The sequence below is a fragment of the Haliotis rubra genome, unplaced genomic scaffold (genome assembly GCF_003918875.1).
Source record: "Haliotis rubra isolate DU_JTF1 unplaced genomic scaffold, ASM391887v1 Scf966, whole genome shotgun sequence".
Classification (NCBI taxonomy): domain Eukaryota; kingdom Metazoa; phylum Mollusca; class Gastropoda; order Lepetellida; family Haliotidae; genus Haliotis; species Haliotis rubra.
In genome coordinates, this window is record NW_025767708.1 from 94,167 (window position 1) to 113,484 (window position 19,318).

The following is a 19,318-nucleotide window of genomic DNA, read 5'->3' on the forward strand; positions in this document are numbered from 1 at the left end:
CTGGCATGAAATGCACGTGCTGCCTACAGGCACAAGGGGTCATCTCAAAGATATTTTGTGCTTTTTCACGTGTGTTGACTATACCTCTTCTATTGATTAACATTTTACGTGTCTTTCTTTCATGAAGTTTATGTTAAGATATGTAAAAGAGTATGATACCTGATAACCAAAGAGACTCATCGTATTGAATGTATGAGGTGGCATGACCACCCGATCGCGAAGATCGACACGACTGGATATTATTTGCAAAATGTTATGACATGCCGTGTACTTCCCAAGTATAATTGCCCTGAAGGATTATCTTATCTTAGCTGATATCTCTATCCCAAAGCCAGACCCCAACGATTGTTTGTGACACCCGTCCAGGTTTTGCTTTTGAGACAAACCCTCCTATCTGTTTCCTTTTATAGTGACAGTGAGACTCCATGGTAGCTACATCCTTAATAAATTCAGCATTAAAAGTTATTATTTTTCACGCCAGCTATCGTTTATATGAAGCTACGTCTAATTTCAAATTGGGCATTTAAAAAGTGTCCTTTGTAATACAATATTGTCGCACACTAATTTGCATAAAGCAATGGTCCGTTCCAAATAAATCGCTTTGGACTTAGAAAAAAAAAACATTGCTCATTTCTGCACTAATCTCTCCTCAGTAAAGTCCTTTTTCTACGTTTCTATGTCCATACAACTGAGACTTGTAGTTAGGCCAAACTTAGTTTAACAGATATTTCACACTTGCACATATCAACTACATAAATTGTAGAGATAAATGAGAAAATACAGTTTTTTTCTATTTCCGACAGTACTTTAGCATCCATTTTACTGGAGATTCCTTCTCCTGAGTTGCCTCCCTTTATTTTAATCAGACAATACACCAACATTTAGTAATTTAACCAGGACTTTTCGTAAACAGCCATCAGTACAGATTGAGCCATTTGGCAGCAGTGATTGGCTAATTTTGTGTAATACTTTTATGTCCTATACATGTACATCCGTCCAGTAATTAAAGTTGATCATGTTTTTCATTATTTCTTTCAGTCTTTTTACAGTCTTTTATTAACATGATAAGTTATGCTGAATTTGAAGAAACATATTTTAATGCAGGAAAAATTTAGTACATACCTGCAGAAAAATGACTCCAAATCCGCCATAGCTGACCACACCAAAGCCAACCCTGACCATGCCATCCTATGGAACAACATCGATATCCTAGAAATCAACCGACAAGACTACAAAATTAGGAAACTCCTTGAAGCCACAAACATCCAACGCCACAACCCCACCATGAATCGAGATCAAGGTTATTTCATCTCGTCAGCCTATCACCACCTAATCAAAGACCACCACCAGTAATCCGTCCCTACCTCCTTTGTCCATCTGGCTTCCATGCTCCCTCCTTTGTGCTTGTAATCACAACTATTGTACGTCAACTCATCAATTGTATAAACCCAACTCTAATCACAATCAATCACTCTGTACATCAACCTCCTGCTGTAATCACTTATCAAATACCCAATGTACATCAACCTTGTTAATTGTATATACTCACTATACAGCTATGTATATATTCTCCTTGCTTCAGTTGTTGTATCACTTGCTTGATAACGGTGTTAGTACCTACACCGAAACGTCGCACTCATTGCAATAAAGAAGTTTACTGTTATAAGATAGTTTCCAATTGTTTTTCTGATAATTTCTCAGGTGTGCACTTCAACCCCATGAAATGTATGTTGTCGGGTAGGAAAATTTTGGAGAGTGATATCGTGTCTTCGCTGGTGACAGTGACTCCCTGCAGACTGGTGTGGGAATCAGCGTTCACCTGCACGTAAACAGAGCAAACGTGGTATTCTTGTTGTTTAGTCCACTGGAGTTTGATTCCTTTCACCATTTCGACTTCACGTGATGGGGGTTCACCGAGGTAGACTTGCATGATCAGCGTGGAATTCTCCAGTATATTTTCCAGGGTGTCGACCACGCTGTCGAATTCAGACACCATTTGCAATCCCACGTTTTGCGTGCCAGGTTTACGCGATAGCGTGTGGGCGATTGTACTTGAGAGTGCGCTGACGATCACACTGCGTCTACGCGTCGAGACGTAAGCCACGAGCAGGGTTCCGTTGTTCACGACTTTGTTTATGTAGTGGTCTTTGTTTTCTGTGAACACGTAAGGAGAGACGAGCGTGATGTTGAGAATCCAGTCGATTCGAGATTGTACCAAACCCCATTTGTTGTCGTTGGTGAGTGAACAGCTTGTTTCGAGCGACGACCACAGTCTCGACGCAATCTAGGTCGAACAGTTTGCTGCCGAACGCTGGGTATATTATCCATTTATCCTCACCATTGCAGACTAGGTCGTACTGAGTGTTGCTGTTCGCTCCGTGGTGTTGACGATATCACTTAAGTTACTGCTGAATCCACCGCATTTGTAAATGTTATTTTTCAGTTGCAAGGCGTACAGTTTACCGTCTATTCCTGGTTCATCAAATCCGCGAGTGTCCCCCGAGGTCGGAGATCGCTAGGTTGGCACATTTTCTTAATCACGTTCCTGGACCGTGAGCGTCAGTCATTATAGTATGTGCAGTGTTATGCTGAGGTATCCTATATTAATAGAATTATTTTTATATCTAAAATGCATATGTTTAATTCCCGAGATGGTGCCTCGGATTAATTTCTTGTACTGCCGCGATGAAACCGATTCGATTCTGCAGGCTCTCAGCAGTGTAGAAGGGCGTTTGCCTTGAATGCTGTCCGTCATGCTCAGCTGATCAAGATGAATGCACAGTTCGCGGTATGGAACTGGGTTGGGTAATTCCATGCCCGTGATGGTGTTTGTCGGTGGTATTTCATTCGGCCACAACCCGAGTGTTCTCGCCAACGGCCGGCAGAGTCGCAAGACGTTTTTTTCCGTTGTTGGTTAACACGACTGTGCCGTTTGAGTCGTAAATGTTGAGTTCGGCCCCCACGGGTTTCGAAGACTTCATCACTGAGCGAGCAGACACTGTAGTAGCCGTCAGTTATGTGGTTACGTTTGTCATTAATGAACAGCCTGTTGTTGCTGCTGTTGATGTTGGTCCATCGTGGTAGGTAGGTGATATCACAGAGTGCGACTTCGAGTTGATCCCACATGTAATCGATCGTGTGCATCAATTGAACAGACTCGTCCCTCGTTATTCCTGGACGTGTTACGTTCATATTAAAAGATATATGTACATTATATAATAAGTTTAAAATGTACAAACCGGGAGTGATTTACCCTAAAATGGATATATATTTCACGAACATGAAGATCGTGGTCGAAGTAAAAGACGGTTTACATTTCAGAGCCCAGTTTATTGATGTGTTTAAAAATTACAGGGTTTCGGTGATGAATGTGAAAACGGTGCACGCTTGGTTTAACAACACGATGCAGTTCTGGCAGAATCAATTCAATTTCGCCGTGTGGTGCGCGACAATTAGTGCGGCTTGATGTTGAGAGACACTCGGCGTGATGCGTTGAGTAGGTCTGTGTTTATGTTTCACGTGTACTATCAGATCAGACATATCCTCAAAGAAATCAGCGCTCCACTTCCACAGGATAAAGGGTGGAATGCAGTAAACAATCCGTACGATTGACGGGCATACGAAAGAATTTGCAACAAATTCTAAATCCATCAGAAGACGGATTGGCGTTTGCCGGGTCCAAACCATGGTTTAGGTATTCCCATTGTTCACAACATGCTTCTTGTGGAAGCCAGCAAACTGCTGGTGAAAGATTGGGGTTACAAGTCATATCAATGATGAACGAGTGGAATGACGATTACATGGCTTTCTACAACAGCAAAGATTACCGCGTTTGGAGGTTTGAGCAGGGACCCGCAGATGATTGTAAAATGTTTATGCTGGACACGTCGAAAGGGTTTACTTGTGCCTGTATAATACGTTTGAATGATTCGATTCGAACATACGTGTCGGCGCTGGTGGGTGCGCAGGCGCAAACGCGTTTCAGCATCCTGGGTAAAGGGACTGCTTACGACGCGCAGAAACAGTTCGTGTCCAACGTCGAGGATGCTATCACTGCTCCAGTTGATCTACCGAGTGCCATCCAACGCTATCAAAACATGTTGGAATACGCCCGGTCGACTGTCGACTACGTGTTCGGCGCGGGATTGTATATGGCTCCGAGCGACATGCAACTGAGAATCCTTAAAGTGGTTGGGCTACAACAACGAACTCGTCATCGCCACCACCGATTAAAAGTTGGGTATCAACCAGTACACCAGTCCGGCCACAGCGACGATGAAAGCCCACAGGTTTTGACCGAGCCACGTGACAGTTTTCGACAGCATACTCAGCAGCCACGAGACAATACTACTCAGGATTCACGGAAGCGCTTCTGCGGCTTTACCTGCAAGTTTAGCCAGGGCTTCGCCAAGAGATTTCAAATGTTTTTTTATCCAGTCTCTGATGTCGCCGCTTGGTGGTGGTGTTGGTGGCGTGCCACTGCTGCCACCCGTCAGCGATACGACCAGGGTCGATATGATGAAACCCAATGCCGTAAGAACGCTGGCAATGGTAATGCCTTGTTCCCGGAACAGAGTTCGAATCCTGTCAGCCAACGTGGTGTCCTCATGGAGGACTCAGTCGATGGTTTCTCGCACGCGACTTGATTTGGGTTCAAAGGGCTTCTCGGTTGGTGGAAGCGGCTTCTATTCGAGCCAGTCTTTCCTCTTGTAAGTCGCGTAATCTCTCCTCGATACGACACCTGCTGATCTCATCATCGTCATCCGCTTGTTCGCGTATTGTCTTCTTGTAAGCAATATGTCTGGAGCATTCAGTTTGGCGACGTTATTGACCCGTGATCCGCGCATGGTTTGCATGGCTTTGTCTAACCCCCGCAGTTCGCGAATGCTGTAAGGGGTTTCATTCATCGAGGACAGTATGTTGTCGAGTCCGTCTTGAATGTTTCTCAGATCGTCTCGATCCAACATGGCGCCGACTTCGGTTCGAGTAATCTATCATGTTTAATTCGTTGCGGATTAGTTGATTCACGCCACGGCGATTGGCGAACGTTGACAAGGCAAGCGGTTTTCTCGTGTGTTTGTTCATGAGATCGACCTCCTGATGAGCTTTCAATTGCAGCGTCCTTTCGTTGCCAATTTCGAACTTGGAATAGTCTCGTCCCAACTGTTTGATGTCATTTTTATCTCGCCCCAATGCGTTGTAATATTCGTCTACGGCCTGCTTTAAAAGTTTGTTGCTAACGGTGTCGCCCAACATTGAGGTGTCCAGCTGAGACTGGTCGGTGAAATTGGTCATTTCGATATCGTCCATTATATTAATTATATTAACCCTTTCAACACCGCAGGCCGAATAATCGGCCACGACGTCATGAGTCCCCAGACACCGCAGGCCGATTATTCGGCCACAGAAATCGTATACCTTTCAACACCGGAGGCCGTTTAATCGGCCAGCGCGTCTTGATGTAAACAACATATGTTTCTACATCCGTTTCTCGCTGTAAAAGGTCAGGTGACAGTCTAAAACTAGATTTGAGGCATTATGGGATGTTGATGACGAAATTTCCTTTCTTTTTCGCGGGAAAATTGAACAGGGAGGTATACTTTTTCCGAGGTGAGTTTTCGCGTTGCGATTTGATTTTACCACTCTTGCGTAATGGCTGCCAGTCATGAATCGGATAGCGACGAGTTTTCGGACAACGATTTCATTGATGATGTAGGTGGTTTTGATTTAGTTGAACTAAATGCCGATGCTGAACTTGAATTTCGCGAACTTTTCGGAGACTCGGATGACGACGACGACGATTTTGCAGGTTTCATGGAATATTTTCCACCAGACTTTTCTATGTGGGTTTGGAAAAAGGATTACGATGGTGGGCGTGACCGCAAGGAATTTGTGAGTGAAACTGGTCCCGTTAGGGTTGATTTGCCTGAAGACAGGCGCAATTCTATTGGTTTTTTTCAGTTGTTTTATTCAGATGATGTGTTTGAACAAATAACATCGGCAACAAATGACAACGCGAACAACAAACGGACCCGAGATCCTGACAACAACAAAGGTGAGTGGCACGATGTTACTGTTGAAGAAATGAAAGCTTTCTATGGTGTCTTACTGTACATGGATGTTGTCAGGCTTGACAGGGATGAAATGTACTGGCATTCTGGCTCTAGTTATACTTGGTTGAAATTTCCAATTAGTGAAGTGTTTTGTAGAACCAGATTTGTTCAAATCAAGAGGTATTTACATTTCAATGATGACACACCTGTGCCTGGTGACAAATTGTTCAAGGTCAGGTATATTCTTGATACCATGAGAACAGCTTTTCAGAGTCATTACAGACTTCACAAGCAGGTGTCAGTGGACGAGGCTATGGTTCCTTTCAAGGGCAGGCTTAGTATCAAGCAATACATGAAGGACAAGCCTACCAAGTTCGGAGTGAAAGTCTGGGTATTGGCGGACTCCGTCACCGGGTATTGTTGGAATTTTGATGTCTATGCTGGTAAGTATGGAACTGAAATTGACCGCAAGCTAGGCCTTGCTGGACAGGTAGTTATCAAATTGTGTGAAAACATAATGAACAAGGGTCATGTCATCTTCACTGACAACTTTTATACCAGTGGTACTCTTGGTGATTATCTGTTGCAGAAAGATACCTACCTGTGTGGCACAGCTCGTACCAACAGGAAGGGCTACCCCACCGTTGATCTCCCGTCAGGTAAGGCAGCAAACCGACTGCAGAGAGGCACCATCGACTGGCGGCTTGTGGGGACTTCGTTGCAACGATGTGGAAAGACAACAAGCCTGTTTTCTACCTCAGCACGGCACACTCTCCCGAGGAAGGCGGTTTGACAACGAAAAGGAGGAAGAAGGACGGGTCGCAGGAAATCCTTCCCAGCACACCATGTGTGAAGGATTATGGAAAGTATATGGGAGGGGTTGATAAGTTAGACCAGAACACTCGCCAAAATAAAAGCAAAAAAACTATGAGATGGTATAGACGTGTTGAGGTGAAGTTAAGAGAAATTGCCATTTACAATGCCTATGTGATTGAAGGGACCATCGTCAACCACACGCCTGATGGGAAGCGAAAGCGTGACATGCTGGCCTTCAAGCTTGAGCTGCTGCATCAACTCATCGGAGGGTACCGCCAGGACAGGAGGCAGCCAGGTCGTTCCAGATCAGAGACATCGTTGGAGCAGGAACGCTTGGATGGGAACGGTCACTGGCCAGTGCCGTCAGGTAGTGTGGACACCCGGTGTGTGGTTTGTGTCAAGATGCACACTGCGTATAGTGTACAGCACCCAGGTACAAAGTATGCTGACAATCCTTTCAAACGAGTAAAGTCATCAATTAAGTGCTCAAAGTGCAATGTCCCTCTGTGTGTAAGTACCACAAAGTCATGCTTTATGAACTACCACACTAAAGTGTAGTATTGGCGGTAAGTTGTTTGTCCTGTAGACAAGCATGAAAGGTTTGAAAGCTGCTGTTCATGAAATCTCCACTATTTACCATTGCTTATCATTGTGTGTGTACATATTGATATATTTATTTATTTATTTATTTATTTATTTATTAATTACTATTTATCCATATTCATTGAATATTTACAGTTATGTTTCTGTTGTCATAAATTATTTTTGTACAGATTTCTTTGTGTATATATGGTGCTATATTTATTGTCTTCCTTTTCAAACTCATCTCTTTTCTTTCATTTCTTCAGGCAAAAAGTGAGTATCTTTTCTTTCATTTCTTCAGGCAAAAAAAGTGAGTATGGGGGTGGTGTGCCTGTGATTGATTACAATATATTTATTGCATATTTACACTTGTTATGTTTCTGTTGTCATGATTTTTGTACAGATTTCTTTGTGTATATATGGTACTATATTTATTGTCTTCCTTTTCAAACTCATCTCTTTTCTTTCATTTCTTCAGGCAAAAAGTGAGTATGGGGGGTGGTGTGCCTGTGATTGATTACAATATATTTATTGCATATTTACACTTGTTATGTTTCTGTTGTCATGATTTTGTACAGATTTCTTTGTGTATATATTTATTGCAATACTATATTTATTGTCTTCCTTTTCAAACTCATCTCTTTTCTTTCATTTCTTCAGGCAAAAAGTGAGTATGGGGGGTTGTGTGCCTGTGATTGATTACAATATATTTATTGCATATTTACACTTGTTATGTTTCTGTTGTCATGATTTTTGTACAGATTTCTTTGTGTATATATGGTACTATATTTATTGTCTTACTTTTCAAACTCATCTCTTTTTTCTTTCATTTCTTCAGGCAAAAAGTGAGTATGGGGGGTGGTATGTCCCTTTTAATGTAGTTTTAACAAACTTGATAGCAAATTACACCTTTGCTAAGTGTTTACATGTGTTCTTTTTGTGATTCTAGGTAAAAAGTGTGTCAACAAAGGGAGATAATCCACCTTCACCACACCTGCAAATGAAGCCATGTGACTTACCTGTGCCATGTAGTGATGGAAAACATTCTTATCTGCACTGACATTGTATGATGTTTGATAATAAATTAATTTATGTTGCCCTTTTGTGTTTTCTTGTCTTTTTTTCACTTGGTCCTGCAAACCATCGCAAATGAGATGATCTTTCAGGTGAGTTGCTGCTGCATAATAATACCTCTTCATTATTCTAGAATCTAATATAATATTCCTTTATATCAAAAGCATTAATATGTTAACTATTTAACTTGAAAAACTCAAAATATCCCCTGTTATATCGTTTCAGGTGAAGAAAAGGGTGATGTCAAAGGGAGATAATCCACCTTCACCACACCTGCCAATCAAGCCATGTGACTTACCTGTGCCATGTAGTTATGGAAAACATTCTTATCTGCACTGACAATGTATGATGTTTGATAATAAACTAATTTATGTTGCCCTTTTGTGTTTTCTTGTCTTTTTTTCACTTGGTCCTGCAAACCATCGCAAATGAGATGATCTTTCAGGTGAGTTGCTGCTGCATAATAATACCTCTTCATTATTCTAGAATCTAATATAATATTCCTTTATATCAAAAGCATTAATATGTAAACTATTCAATTTGAAAAACAAATAAAATTCCCTGTTATATCGTTTCAGGTGAAGAAAAGGGTGATGTCAAAGGGAGATAATCCACCTTCTCCACACCTGCCAATCAAGCTACGTCACTTACCTGTGCCATCTAATGATGGCAAAATACATAAAGCCTATCTACTTTGCATACTATATGATAATATAATGATATATTTCAGCTCACTGTCAAATTTGCTTTTTTACTTACCTGGACTAACGAGTTTACCTGAGGTAACAGATACCTCTTGTGCATGCACCAAGGCCCCTTAGAAATGTTGTGTTGTTGTTCCATTGCAAAATATAATAGCAACAAGTAAAGTAGCAGTCATATGACAAAAGAGCAAACAACTGTTAAAAGACATATAATTGTATTTTTTGATTTCAGTGAAGCATTTCTGCACCTGTATGACACGTCTCACCTGTACAACACCTGGATCAACTCGCTTACTATGGATGCCCAAAGATCAGAAGACACTATTTATTGCCTGTTATCGCATTTTTTGTGACAATATATATATTTATTTCTTCACTTTCTGTTATGTTGTCTGTTTTTCTCTGATTGCTCACCTGTGATTACCTTTAATTAAAAAACAGTAGAAATAGAAACATTAATTTATTTATTTTCAAATCCTACATGGATGTGGCATTCCAACGATACCAAACATGTTGGTGTTGTCCCAAATATAAAAATACTTGAACACTTTTTAGAAAGAGGTATATTTTCATTGGCAAGTCTCTGGGAACTTGGTGTACAGGCATTCAATGCCTGTGGGAACTTGGTGTGTCAAAGGGAAATAACTCCGGTTGGCTGGTGTTGAAAGAGTTAAACGTGTATATTTTTATATATATAATGTCAAAATACGGAAGAAAGCTAGATCCTTTTTGAAGATTAAGAGAGCCTCTTGGCATTAAAGCCGTACGTCAGTCGGTGACTATCACCAATAATCCGAACAAGATAGATCAAAACCAAACGCTGTTGGTTCGATTCCCCAACCTGGGCGGGAATGACCTTATGGTTCCTGGCATTTAACATCGCATAGACTTCCAGCAACGACAAACGCGAACTCGTGCGGATCATCGGTCGTGCCATTATAAAAAAAAACACCATCAAAATCAGCGGAAAGCGAGGGTGAACGTAATAATGATGTGTATCAAGGTATCAGTAAATCGACTCACGCAAGACCAGCTTGACAAAATCCCGGCGGACAAAAAAGCCATCACCGAAGCGTACGGAAACCGGTTTCGCGAGCCGCTCGACTTCGAGTTGCTCACTGGACATGCACCATTTTACCAGGCCGCGCTGGGCGATCGGTTGGAATACAAACTCACGTTTAATGAGTACAGCAAAGTCCTGTGTACACCGAACGGCGATGCTGGTAGTTACGCCATCGACAACATCTTGCTGGAGCTCGGAGCTGGCCCGACAGATTCGAAACCAGTACTCGGGAAAGCTGTCCATCGAGTCCTGCGGCACCGGATGGTCGTACAGGACAAGAGCGACACGCTGTGGAACATCAACTTGAACGTGCCGTCGCGATCGATGAAAGGTTTCTTGATCGTTCCTGTGGAGGATTACGAGCCGTTTCGAAGAGACAGCGAAATGTTTTTCAACGAAATCACGAAAGTGGAAGTAACCATCTAGGGCATGCCCAACCAACTTTTCAGCCAAGGCATGAGGGCACACCAGCAGTGGGACGAGGTAAACAAGAGTCATCAGAAGATGACATATCCCCCCGGCCCCCACAAATTTGAAAGAACAAATCATCTGACAGTTACTTAAAGTCCAGCTTGATTTTCTTTTAGACTAAGTCCAAATTGTTTCCATGGAAATCATGAGTAATATACATGCCAAAAATCTGTAAATAGCAACAAGAGTCATCAGAAGATGACATATCCCCCCGGACCCCACATCTTTGAAAGAACAAATCATCTGACAGTTACTTAAAATCCAGCTTGATTTAAGACTAAGTGCAAATCGTTTCCATGGAAATCATGACAAAAATAAATGACAAAAATCTGCAAATAGCAAAAGGCACCACTTTGGGATCTGCCTCACATATCTGCCAAGTTTTGCTGAAAGATATTAAGAAGTTTTCGCGTTGTGCTCCGGAAACGAAACCCATCCCTCCTTTTGAGACTAAGTCCAAAATGTTTCCATGGAAACCAAGAAAAATAAAAATGCCAAAAATCTGTAAATAGCAAAAGGCACCACTTAAGGTTCTGTTTGATATATCTACCAAGTTTTGTTGAAATATATTGAACGGTTCTTGAGTTATACTCCGGAAACGAAACCCACCCGCCGTTTTGGGATTAAGTCTGAATCGTTTCCATGAAAATTGGGAAAAATAATTTTGCAAAAATTCTGCCAAATAGCAAAAGGCACCACTTCAAGATCTGCATGAGATATCTGCCAAGTTTTGCTGAAAGATACTGAGAAGTTTTCGAGTTGTGCTCCGGAAACGAAACCCACCCCTTCCTTTTGAGACTAAGTCCGAATCATTTCCATGGAAACCGAGAAAATAATAATTCACAAATATCTGCAAATAGCAAAAGGCACCACTTTGGGATCTGCCTCACACATCTGCCAAGTTTTGCTGAAAAATATTGAACGGTTCTTGAGTTACGCTCCGGAAACGAAGCCCACCCCTCACTTTTGGAACTAAGTCCGAATCGTTTCCATGAAAACCGGGAAAAATAGAAGTGCCAAAAATCTGCAAATAGCAAAAGGCACAACTTTAGGATCTGTTTGATATATCTATCAAGTTTTGTTGAAAAATATCGAACAGTTCTTGAGTCATGCTCCAGAAACGAAGCCCACCCCTCACTTTTGGGACTAAGTCCGAATCGTTTCCATGGAAACCGGGAAAAATTAAAAAGCCCAAAATCTGCAAATAATAAAAAGGCACCACATAAGGTTCTGTTTGATATATCTACCAAGTCTTGTTGAAAAATATTGAACGTTTTTTGAGCTATGCTCCGGAAACGAAGCCCACCCTTCTTTAAGACTAAGTCCAAAACGTTTCCATGGAAACCAAGAAAAATAAAAATGACAATAATCTGTAAATAGCAAAAGGCACCGAAAAAGGCTTGCGAGGTGGGATTTCCATGGCCTCCAAACGCTATGCGAAAGCCAACAACAAGTACGTGAAAAACTATAATCCGAATCAACCCACCACCCATATCCTCTATCGCGACGCCAACAACCTGTACGGCTGGGCCATGAGCCACATGGTCGATCAAAACTTACAACATAGATAAAGTGGGTATCAAAGACGACTAACCGAACTTGTACTATTTGAAAGATGGGCCGCTGAGAGGTTTCGTCAGAGAGGAATTATTGATCATACCTGACAACACAATGTTACCACCGCTCAAACAGTAGCAATTCAGTGATCACTAAAAAAAACCTCTTCAGTCCATCTTTATGGTCTCCCATTATCCATTAAATATGTCAACATAAACTGATTCACCAATATCTGGCATATTAAAAGAAAGATATCACCCAGGACAATTACTCGCACGCGATTAACGTGTGGAATAAACTTGGCTGCAAGAATCTGGGTGATTACCACGACCTGTACTTGAAAACAGACGTACTCCTGTTGGCTGACGTGTTCGAGATATTCAGTCCTTCTATATGGTCTCCCATTATCCATTAAATATGTCAACATAAACTGATTCACCAATATCTGGCATATTAACTCTTTCAACACCAGTCAACCAGAGGCATTTACTGCCATGACACCGAGTTCCCAGAGACTCTAAGGTCACAGATGAAGCCTATGTTTATCAAGGAAATTATAAGCTTGTAAAATGTTATTGCTACTACATCCCATACACCATTTAAAAGATCTAATCCAACTGTTGATAAATATGAAGTTTATTTTTATAATGTTATTTAAATAATACAACTACAACTTAAATATATTTATTTTTGTAATGAAAATGCACGCTCACATTTATAATGTCCAGATAAACCACGAAAGAAGCAAAAACTATGGTGATTTTTTTCCATTTGTGACAGGTCATAACATGCCTGTGCCTTTTTCATTTTTACGTAATCAGAAAATTATTATAAAAAGATTTCTTAAATAATATGTATGGTCGCCTATTTCCCGATATCAGTGGCTTTCCGCTCGGTAACATGACACAACAACGGAAAATACCTCCGTTTTCGAAGCTTCGTATGAATAACATGGGAATCGAATCGTTTGATGTCGGGTATCATTCGAAAGCTCTGAACATCAACAACATCACTGAACCCTTGCCAAGAGTATTTTCACAGATGTAAGAAGCGATTTTATTGGATAAAAATTGGTTTCTAATGACGCTTTTTTTCGGTACAGTCTGCTATAAGGTTCGTGATTAGTCAAAATCAGACACGTGACCTAAGGCAGCCAATCATATTAAGGCAATGGATACCGTCCTCATAAACGAAAACTTTTAGATTTAGACGAAAGTTTGGGGTAAAATAATGCTATTTTTAACATATTAAGCAAGAAATCGCTACCTATACGTAAATTACGTAAATTATGGAACTTATTGGACGTATCGTGCTAAGTTATGACCTGTGACAAAAATGCTTCATGCATATATTTTAGCATTAAACATCGTGTCCGAGCGTAAAGTTCGAAGCGACGAAAGCCGAGATGTCACTTGAATTACATTACACGATCACACAATAAAGATGGTAGAAAGTAAGTTGTAACGTACATTTGACAACTTTTATGAGTACTATCGTTGATTTTATTCTTCCGTTTATGCAATTTGTGTAATTATTATCTCGAAACAACGTTACGTTGCTCTTTGACAACTCTGATGTGGACCCGTTGCCGGGGCATGTGTCTGAGCAGAGACCATATAATAGAGGGACGGCCCTCCCCAACAGTTTATCACTAACCATCAGCGCTACGGCCTGGCATGTATCGACACCCTGCTGCTAACTTCCCTCTACCGGTACACCTGCGCAACAAATGCGCAGACATTCGCAAATGAGCACTCTGGTAACCACGTAAACAATATTGCGTAATATCCGGGCCGAGAGTTAATTCCCTTAGCAGGATTTCACCGGCTGCGTTTGACAGTAAAGCATTACATGGGCAGCTCCATTAAACTGATTACAATAATCTTAATTTTTATCTTATCTCTCATTTGCACATGTCAACTGACAACATCGAAGAACATGTATCATTCGCGAAATGCGTGTCGTCATAAGCCTGGAATATTTCTTTCAACAATCGGCATGGCCATGGACGACTTAATTCATTCACTGGGATGATTCCAACTTGGACCTCGATACTTACTTGGAGAATTCACAGACTACGACAGGACATGATAAATAAGGACCTTTTCCACAAATATAATCATCAAAATGAACAATAATGGAAATATGTACTTTTTTTCAAACGATTAGGTGAATGAGACTTTTGTAGAATGATTTAAATATATATTCACGTTATATTAATGAACAAAATGAATGTTATGTCGTCTGCTACATGATAATTGAAATGTTCAGTATACGACGCAAATATGGGTTTACGCCAAAAATCATAAAAAATAAAATACCGATCGTAGCCATATAAAAAGTGTACCACGCAAAAGAGGAAATCGCCGTAAATGTTCACATGTTTATTTGAAACATGCTATTAATAAGCTGTTCTTGTGAAAGCGTGCGAAAATCAAGTGTTGTGGAGTAAAATATTTCGGAAAACATCACATTTCATCGCATTGCACGAGCCAAAATAAAGAATGACGCGAACGCCACAGACTTATAAATGCCCCTACACAAATCTTTATCTTATTTTCTTTCATTACACCCCGGTAACTAAGGATTTGCATTGAGAATTAGTATCCGTTATTGAAAATCAAAATCGGGACTTTTGCCGATTATACACGTTCTCACAGAACGACGAGCACACATGACAGTATTCATCAAATCCAAAGACAAATATATGCTTTAGCACCCCTAATACACCTCTAATGCACTGTTGCAAATGTAAGTATATGCATGAGAATACATGACAAAAATAAAATCTTACCTTTGCAATGAAAATACGCGAAATCGATGACTGAAGTCAACAGACGTTTTAGCCAGCTTCCGGATAGGCTGCGCAGTACAAGCCGTAGCGCTGATGGTTTTGCGCACTGGCTAGAGGGCCGTCCCTCTATTATATGGTCTCTGGTCTGAGAACCTTATTTTTCAATAACATTGCAAAAAATAGTTTATAATTCTAATTTTGTCGATTACATATGACCATTTGAAATCTAATAAGAGTTTTTCAGGCATTATGAAAAGTGACAGATTTGATAAATGAATCATATGTTAGTTAGGTTCCTAAAATTATATATCATTTTGATTGCCTGGCCTACGGTGTCTGGGGACTGGTGACGTCTTGGACGGTTTTCCGGCCTACGGTGTTGAATGGGTTAAAAGAAAAATATTTAACACTTACCTCCCTGTCGAGTGATCACAATTGTGTCGTAGAACACCACGTGACCAGGAAGATGCACAATTGCGTCATAGGAAAATGTTCATAACCAGGAAGCATAAACAGTTGTTGGACTAGCGGAAAGGGATTAGGGCCTGATAAAAGCTTTATTTCGTACAATAAAGCTTTTAGCAGGACGTGATCTCGTGCCCCTATTGTATATAGGAATATACTACTCCACTCCTCCAATATCAAAATGGCTATACGGATACGCAATGACAAAAGAAGAACAGAAAGTTATTCATGTTGCTATGACTGAACTGGTAGAAGTTCCCATTTGTTGGTAGACACATACAGCGACAATGGGATTGTGAAAGTGTTGCATAACAATCTTTGATCTATATCGACAATAGAATCTGAAGACGGCAAAAATTAACACTTTTTCATATCACTGCTGTTAACGATCAAATACTTACCAGATGAACCTGTAGTTGTGGCGTTCATTTGGATTCGCACTTGAGTACAGAGCGATGCCAGCTATCAATAACTCCTTTCGGGGAGAAATACAACACTAATTTCTTGCTGCTTCAAGTGCCCTTCCACAGGCGGATAACGGCATCTTGTGACTAAATGTGGAATCAATAACCGATAGCGAAACAGACATTCGTAGTGCCTACTTTCGTTTTGTCATTCACGTGTCAAAACATTGTATTTTCCATGCATCGACATTGAACACTAAGGCACGGCTTGAATTTCACGGTCATGTTTGGAGCTTGTGTATGTAACAAGTACAAAACAAGTGTGTAACAAATACAAGTGTGTAACATGTACAAAATATACAAATAGTAAAATATTCTGGAAAAGCAATCTATTTTAATATGTCTTGTCTTATGCACAGGGGCTTGTAACGCTAAAAACAGCCATCAAGGTATATACTGTCACTAACGGGGTCTTATCACTATATAAGACCCCGTTAGTGACAGTATATACCTTGATGGCTGTTTTTAGCGTTACAAGCCCCTGTGGTCTTATCTTCCTGTTTGGAATCAATTAATAACACCTTAAACAATAATACAATTGTCAGTGAAAAGGTTTACATTTTCACAAGTCCATGATTTATTTATAGTCACCACTGGGTCATGGGTCAAAAGTAGTTCCTATGCAAATTAGCCAAGTCTTAATGAGGTCAGGTCTGCTGTCTTGTCCTTGGTTTTTATTGGCTGAAGATGTGCAGCATCTTGATTGGATGTTGAATTAAGTTGCATTTGGAAAGTGTGAAGTTTGTTCACTAAGCTGTCTTTCTCCCAACCTGGCAAGGTGGTTTGAAAGTCATGGATGGAGGATTTTGACTTTGGTGAATAACAGGTTAGTTACACTTGGTTTTATATAAAAGGAATAAACTACAAAAATATGTTTAATTGTTGAAAGGTTAATTCAGTATTTATTGTAACTGAATTTATGCATTTGGTGGAGGTATATTTTGACCTATGGTTAGAAATTGTTGGTGTCAATAATTTCACTTACAATTGATTCAGATTAATGTTTGAGTCCAAACAGATAGTATGTTTACTTTACTGGTGAGAATTAGCATTTCCATGCTAATTAAAACATACATATTTTAGGTTCTTGGTGTTTTGTTGGTGCCTCACAACATGTGGCCAGTTTGAAGCAAGTTGTCCCATAGATGGTAAGACACGTTGATGTTTCATTGTTTTGAAGATGCCAAATGTGTTCCATAATTCCTAAGGATCTTAATATGAACCTGAACCATTAATTTTGTGATGTCAATTTGTTTTGAGTTCTTTTTATATGTTCAATGGTAGAGCTGTGATTGTTAATCATCTGAACAATGTGCAATGAAATGAATGTGATAAAATAGGTATTTTGATGGAGTGTTATATATTCATATACATTGTTTCAGACTTGAATTCTTTATACAAACTACCGTAATAAATCCGGACTACAGCCTCAACGGAGTTGTGTTGTTGAGTCAGAGCCATTCCCGTTACATGTACGCACAAGTTATCTCCCGTACGCCATACTGGTTCCACGATCCACGCCAGTTCCTGCCGACTTCCGCCGTACGTCACCTTTACGTGTTTTACAGGAATAAATGCAAGCGGCGAACAGCGGACGCCACGGTAAATGGAAGGCAGCGCCCTCTGGTGCTAACGCCACCAAGGGAAGTAACTCTAATGAACGCAAGACACTTTTAAGAAGCGTCCAGTAGCTAAAGGGGTGCAACTCTTGTCACCTTGCCGTCAGGATATAATTATAAAATAATACAACAATCTATTTTTTTATCCAGTCACCAAAGTTTGATATATCCAAATCCTTCCGAAGCAACAAAGAAGGTTTGAGTGATTGAAACGAATTTCCTCTAGTGAAAAGCACAACTGAGAGTACTGAATTCCTGATCAGCAGAATGTACCTCCAGCTGACTGGCTACCGGTAATCAAATATGATTTGTGTTTTCAAAACGCAAAATCTAAAATAAAACAAAATAAAAAGAATATGAGTTCAGTTCGAGACTGGTTTGCCTTTCACTCGGAAAAATCCTGCTGATGTGTGTATCTAAGCCAATTATTATGTGTAGGCAAAATGTTATAGAGTGCCCTAGAGGGCACAAACCTCCAGGTTGCGTCCCAGAAAATTTTGAAACATGCCTTGTCAAAAAGCAGTTTTCCTGCGTTATTTTAGACTATTTGTTTATAATTTTAAATCTTAAATTACCAGAAAAAACTTTCTTTTTTGAATATCGAATCAGAAGTAAACTCCTTCAATGTCAAGACTTTCTGAAAATGAGTGGTGGCGGGCACTTGGAATGCTCCAAGCTGGAACCGCACAATGAGAAGTTGCTCGTGGATTTAATGTCCATAAGAACACTGTATGGAACTTGTGGCATCGACATCACCTAACTAATCACGCGAGTGACCGTCTCAGCAGTGGCCGACCACCAGTAACGACTCGACGGCAAGACAACTGGATCAGACACACACACCTCCGGTACCGGTTCCAACCAGCAACAGCCACAACGGCAACAATCCATGGACCAAGGCTGATATCGTCACAAACCGTGCCTTGACGCTTCCGGCGCTTCCGGATCATTTGGCGATGTCCAGCGAGGCGACCGATTCTCACGTTACAACACCGACAACGACGCCTACATTGGGCGAGACAGAATGGAGATGGCCTGTACATCAGTGGGACCAGAGCCTGTTCACTGATGAGTCCAGGTTTATGTTAAACAGAACTGATGGTCTTTCACAAGTGTATGGTCAACATGGCGAGCGCTACTCTGACAACTGTACAGTGCCGTGAACTCCTAACATGGCGGCCTGTGGGATTGTGCATTGTGGAACCATACACAAGTTGATAAATGTGATGTCATTAGTTAAACAGTGGTCGTAAAACTGAACTGAAATTATGCGTGCAGAGCAGAGATGATTTCACACTTTTCTGTCAAATTTTACAAAGATCCATCATAAACTTACTTCATAAAAATGATTTATTCTATACACTGAAATAACACGTTTACAAGTCTATATGGTAATGTTATACGTCAAGTGTCCGGATATAACTGGCACAAGTTTAAATGAGATGTAGTTCTTATGGGAGTAAATCCCCCTAAAAGCATGTCCCTTGCTTAGGCTAGTGTGTAGCTTCAGTTGTTCTGTGTTCATCCAAGCGTATAAGGTATTAAGGTTGTTAAAGGTTAGTTTCATCTTGTCGCTTGGTCAGTATCTTATGTGGTTGCCGTCGCACATGTTGTGGTTTTTCTGTAGGATCAAGATCATGGCGATCTGGACTGTGT

The 19,318-nt window shown here is 40.7% G+C and overlaps 2 protein-coding genes across 2 annotated transcripts in view; one reads left to right on the forward strand and one right to left on the reverse strand.

Moving 5' to 3' along the window:
• LOC124265190 (protein mono-ADP-ribosyltransferase PARP14-like) overlaps positions 1-19,318 on the reverse strand; it is a 215,893-nt gene that overhangs the window by 71,545 nt on the left and 125,030 nt on the right. The window lies entirely within an intron of this gene.
• On the forward strand, positions 5,330-7,718 carry LOC124265191 (piggyBac transposable element-derived protein 4-like). Its single transcript, XM_046699987.1, has one exon. The coding sequence runs from the start codon at positions 5,653-5,655 to the stop codon at positions 6,844-6,846; it is 1,194 nt and encodes a 397-aa protein (XP_046555943.1). The 5' UTR covers positions 5,330-5,652; the 3' UTR covers positions 6,847-7,718.

Bases quoted from the DNA above. Each gene is read 5' to 3' on its own strand.
- LOC124265191 (XM_046699987.1), top strand. From the start codon at position 5,653: ATGGCTGCCAGTCATGAATCGGATAGCGACGAGTTTTCGGACAACGAT.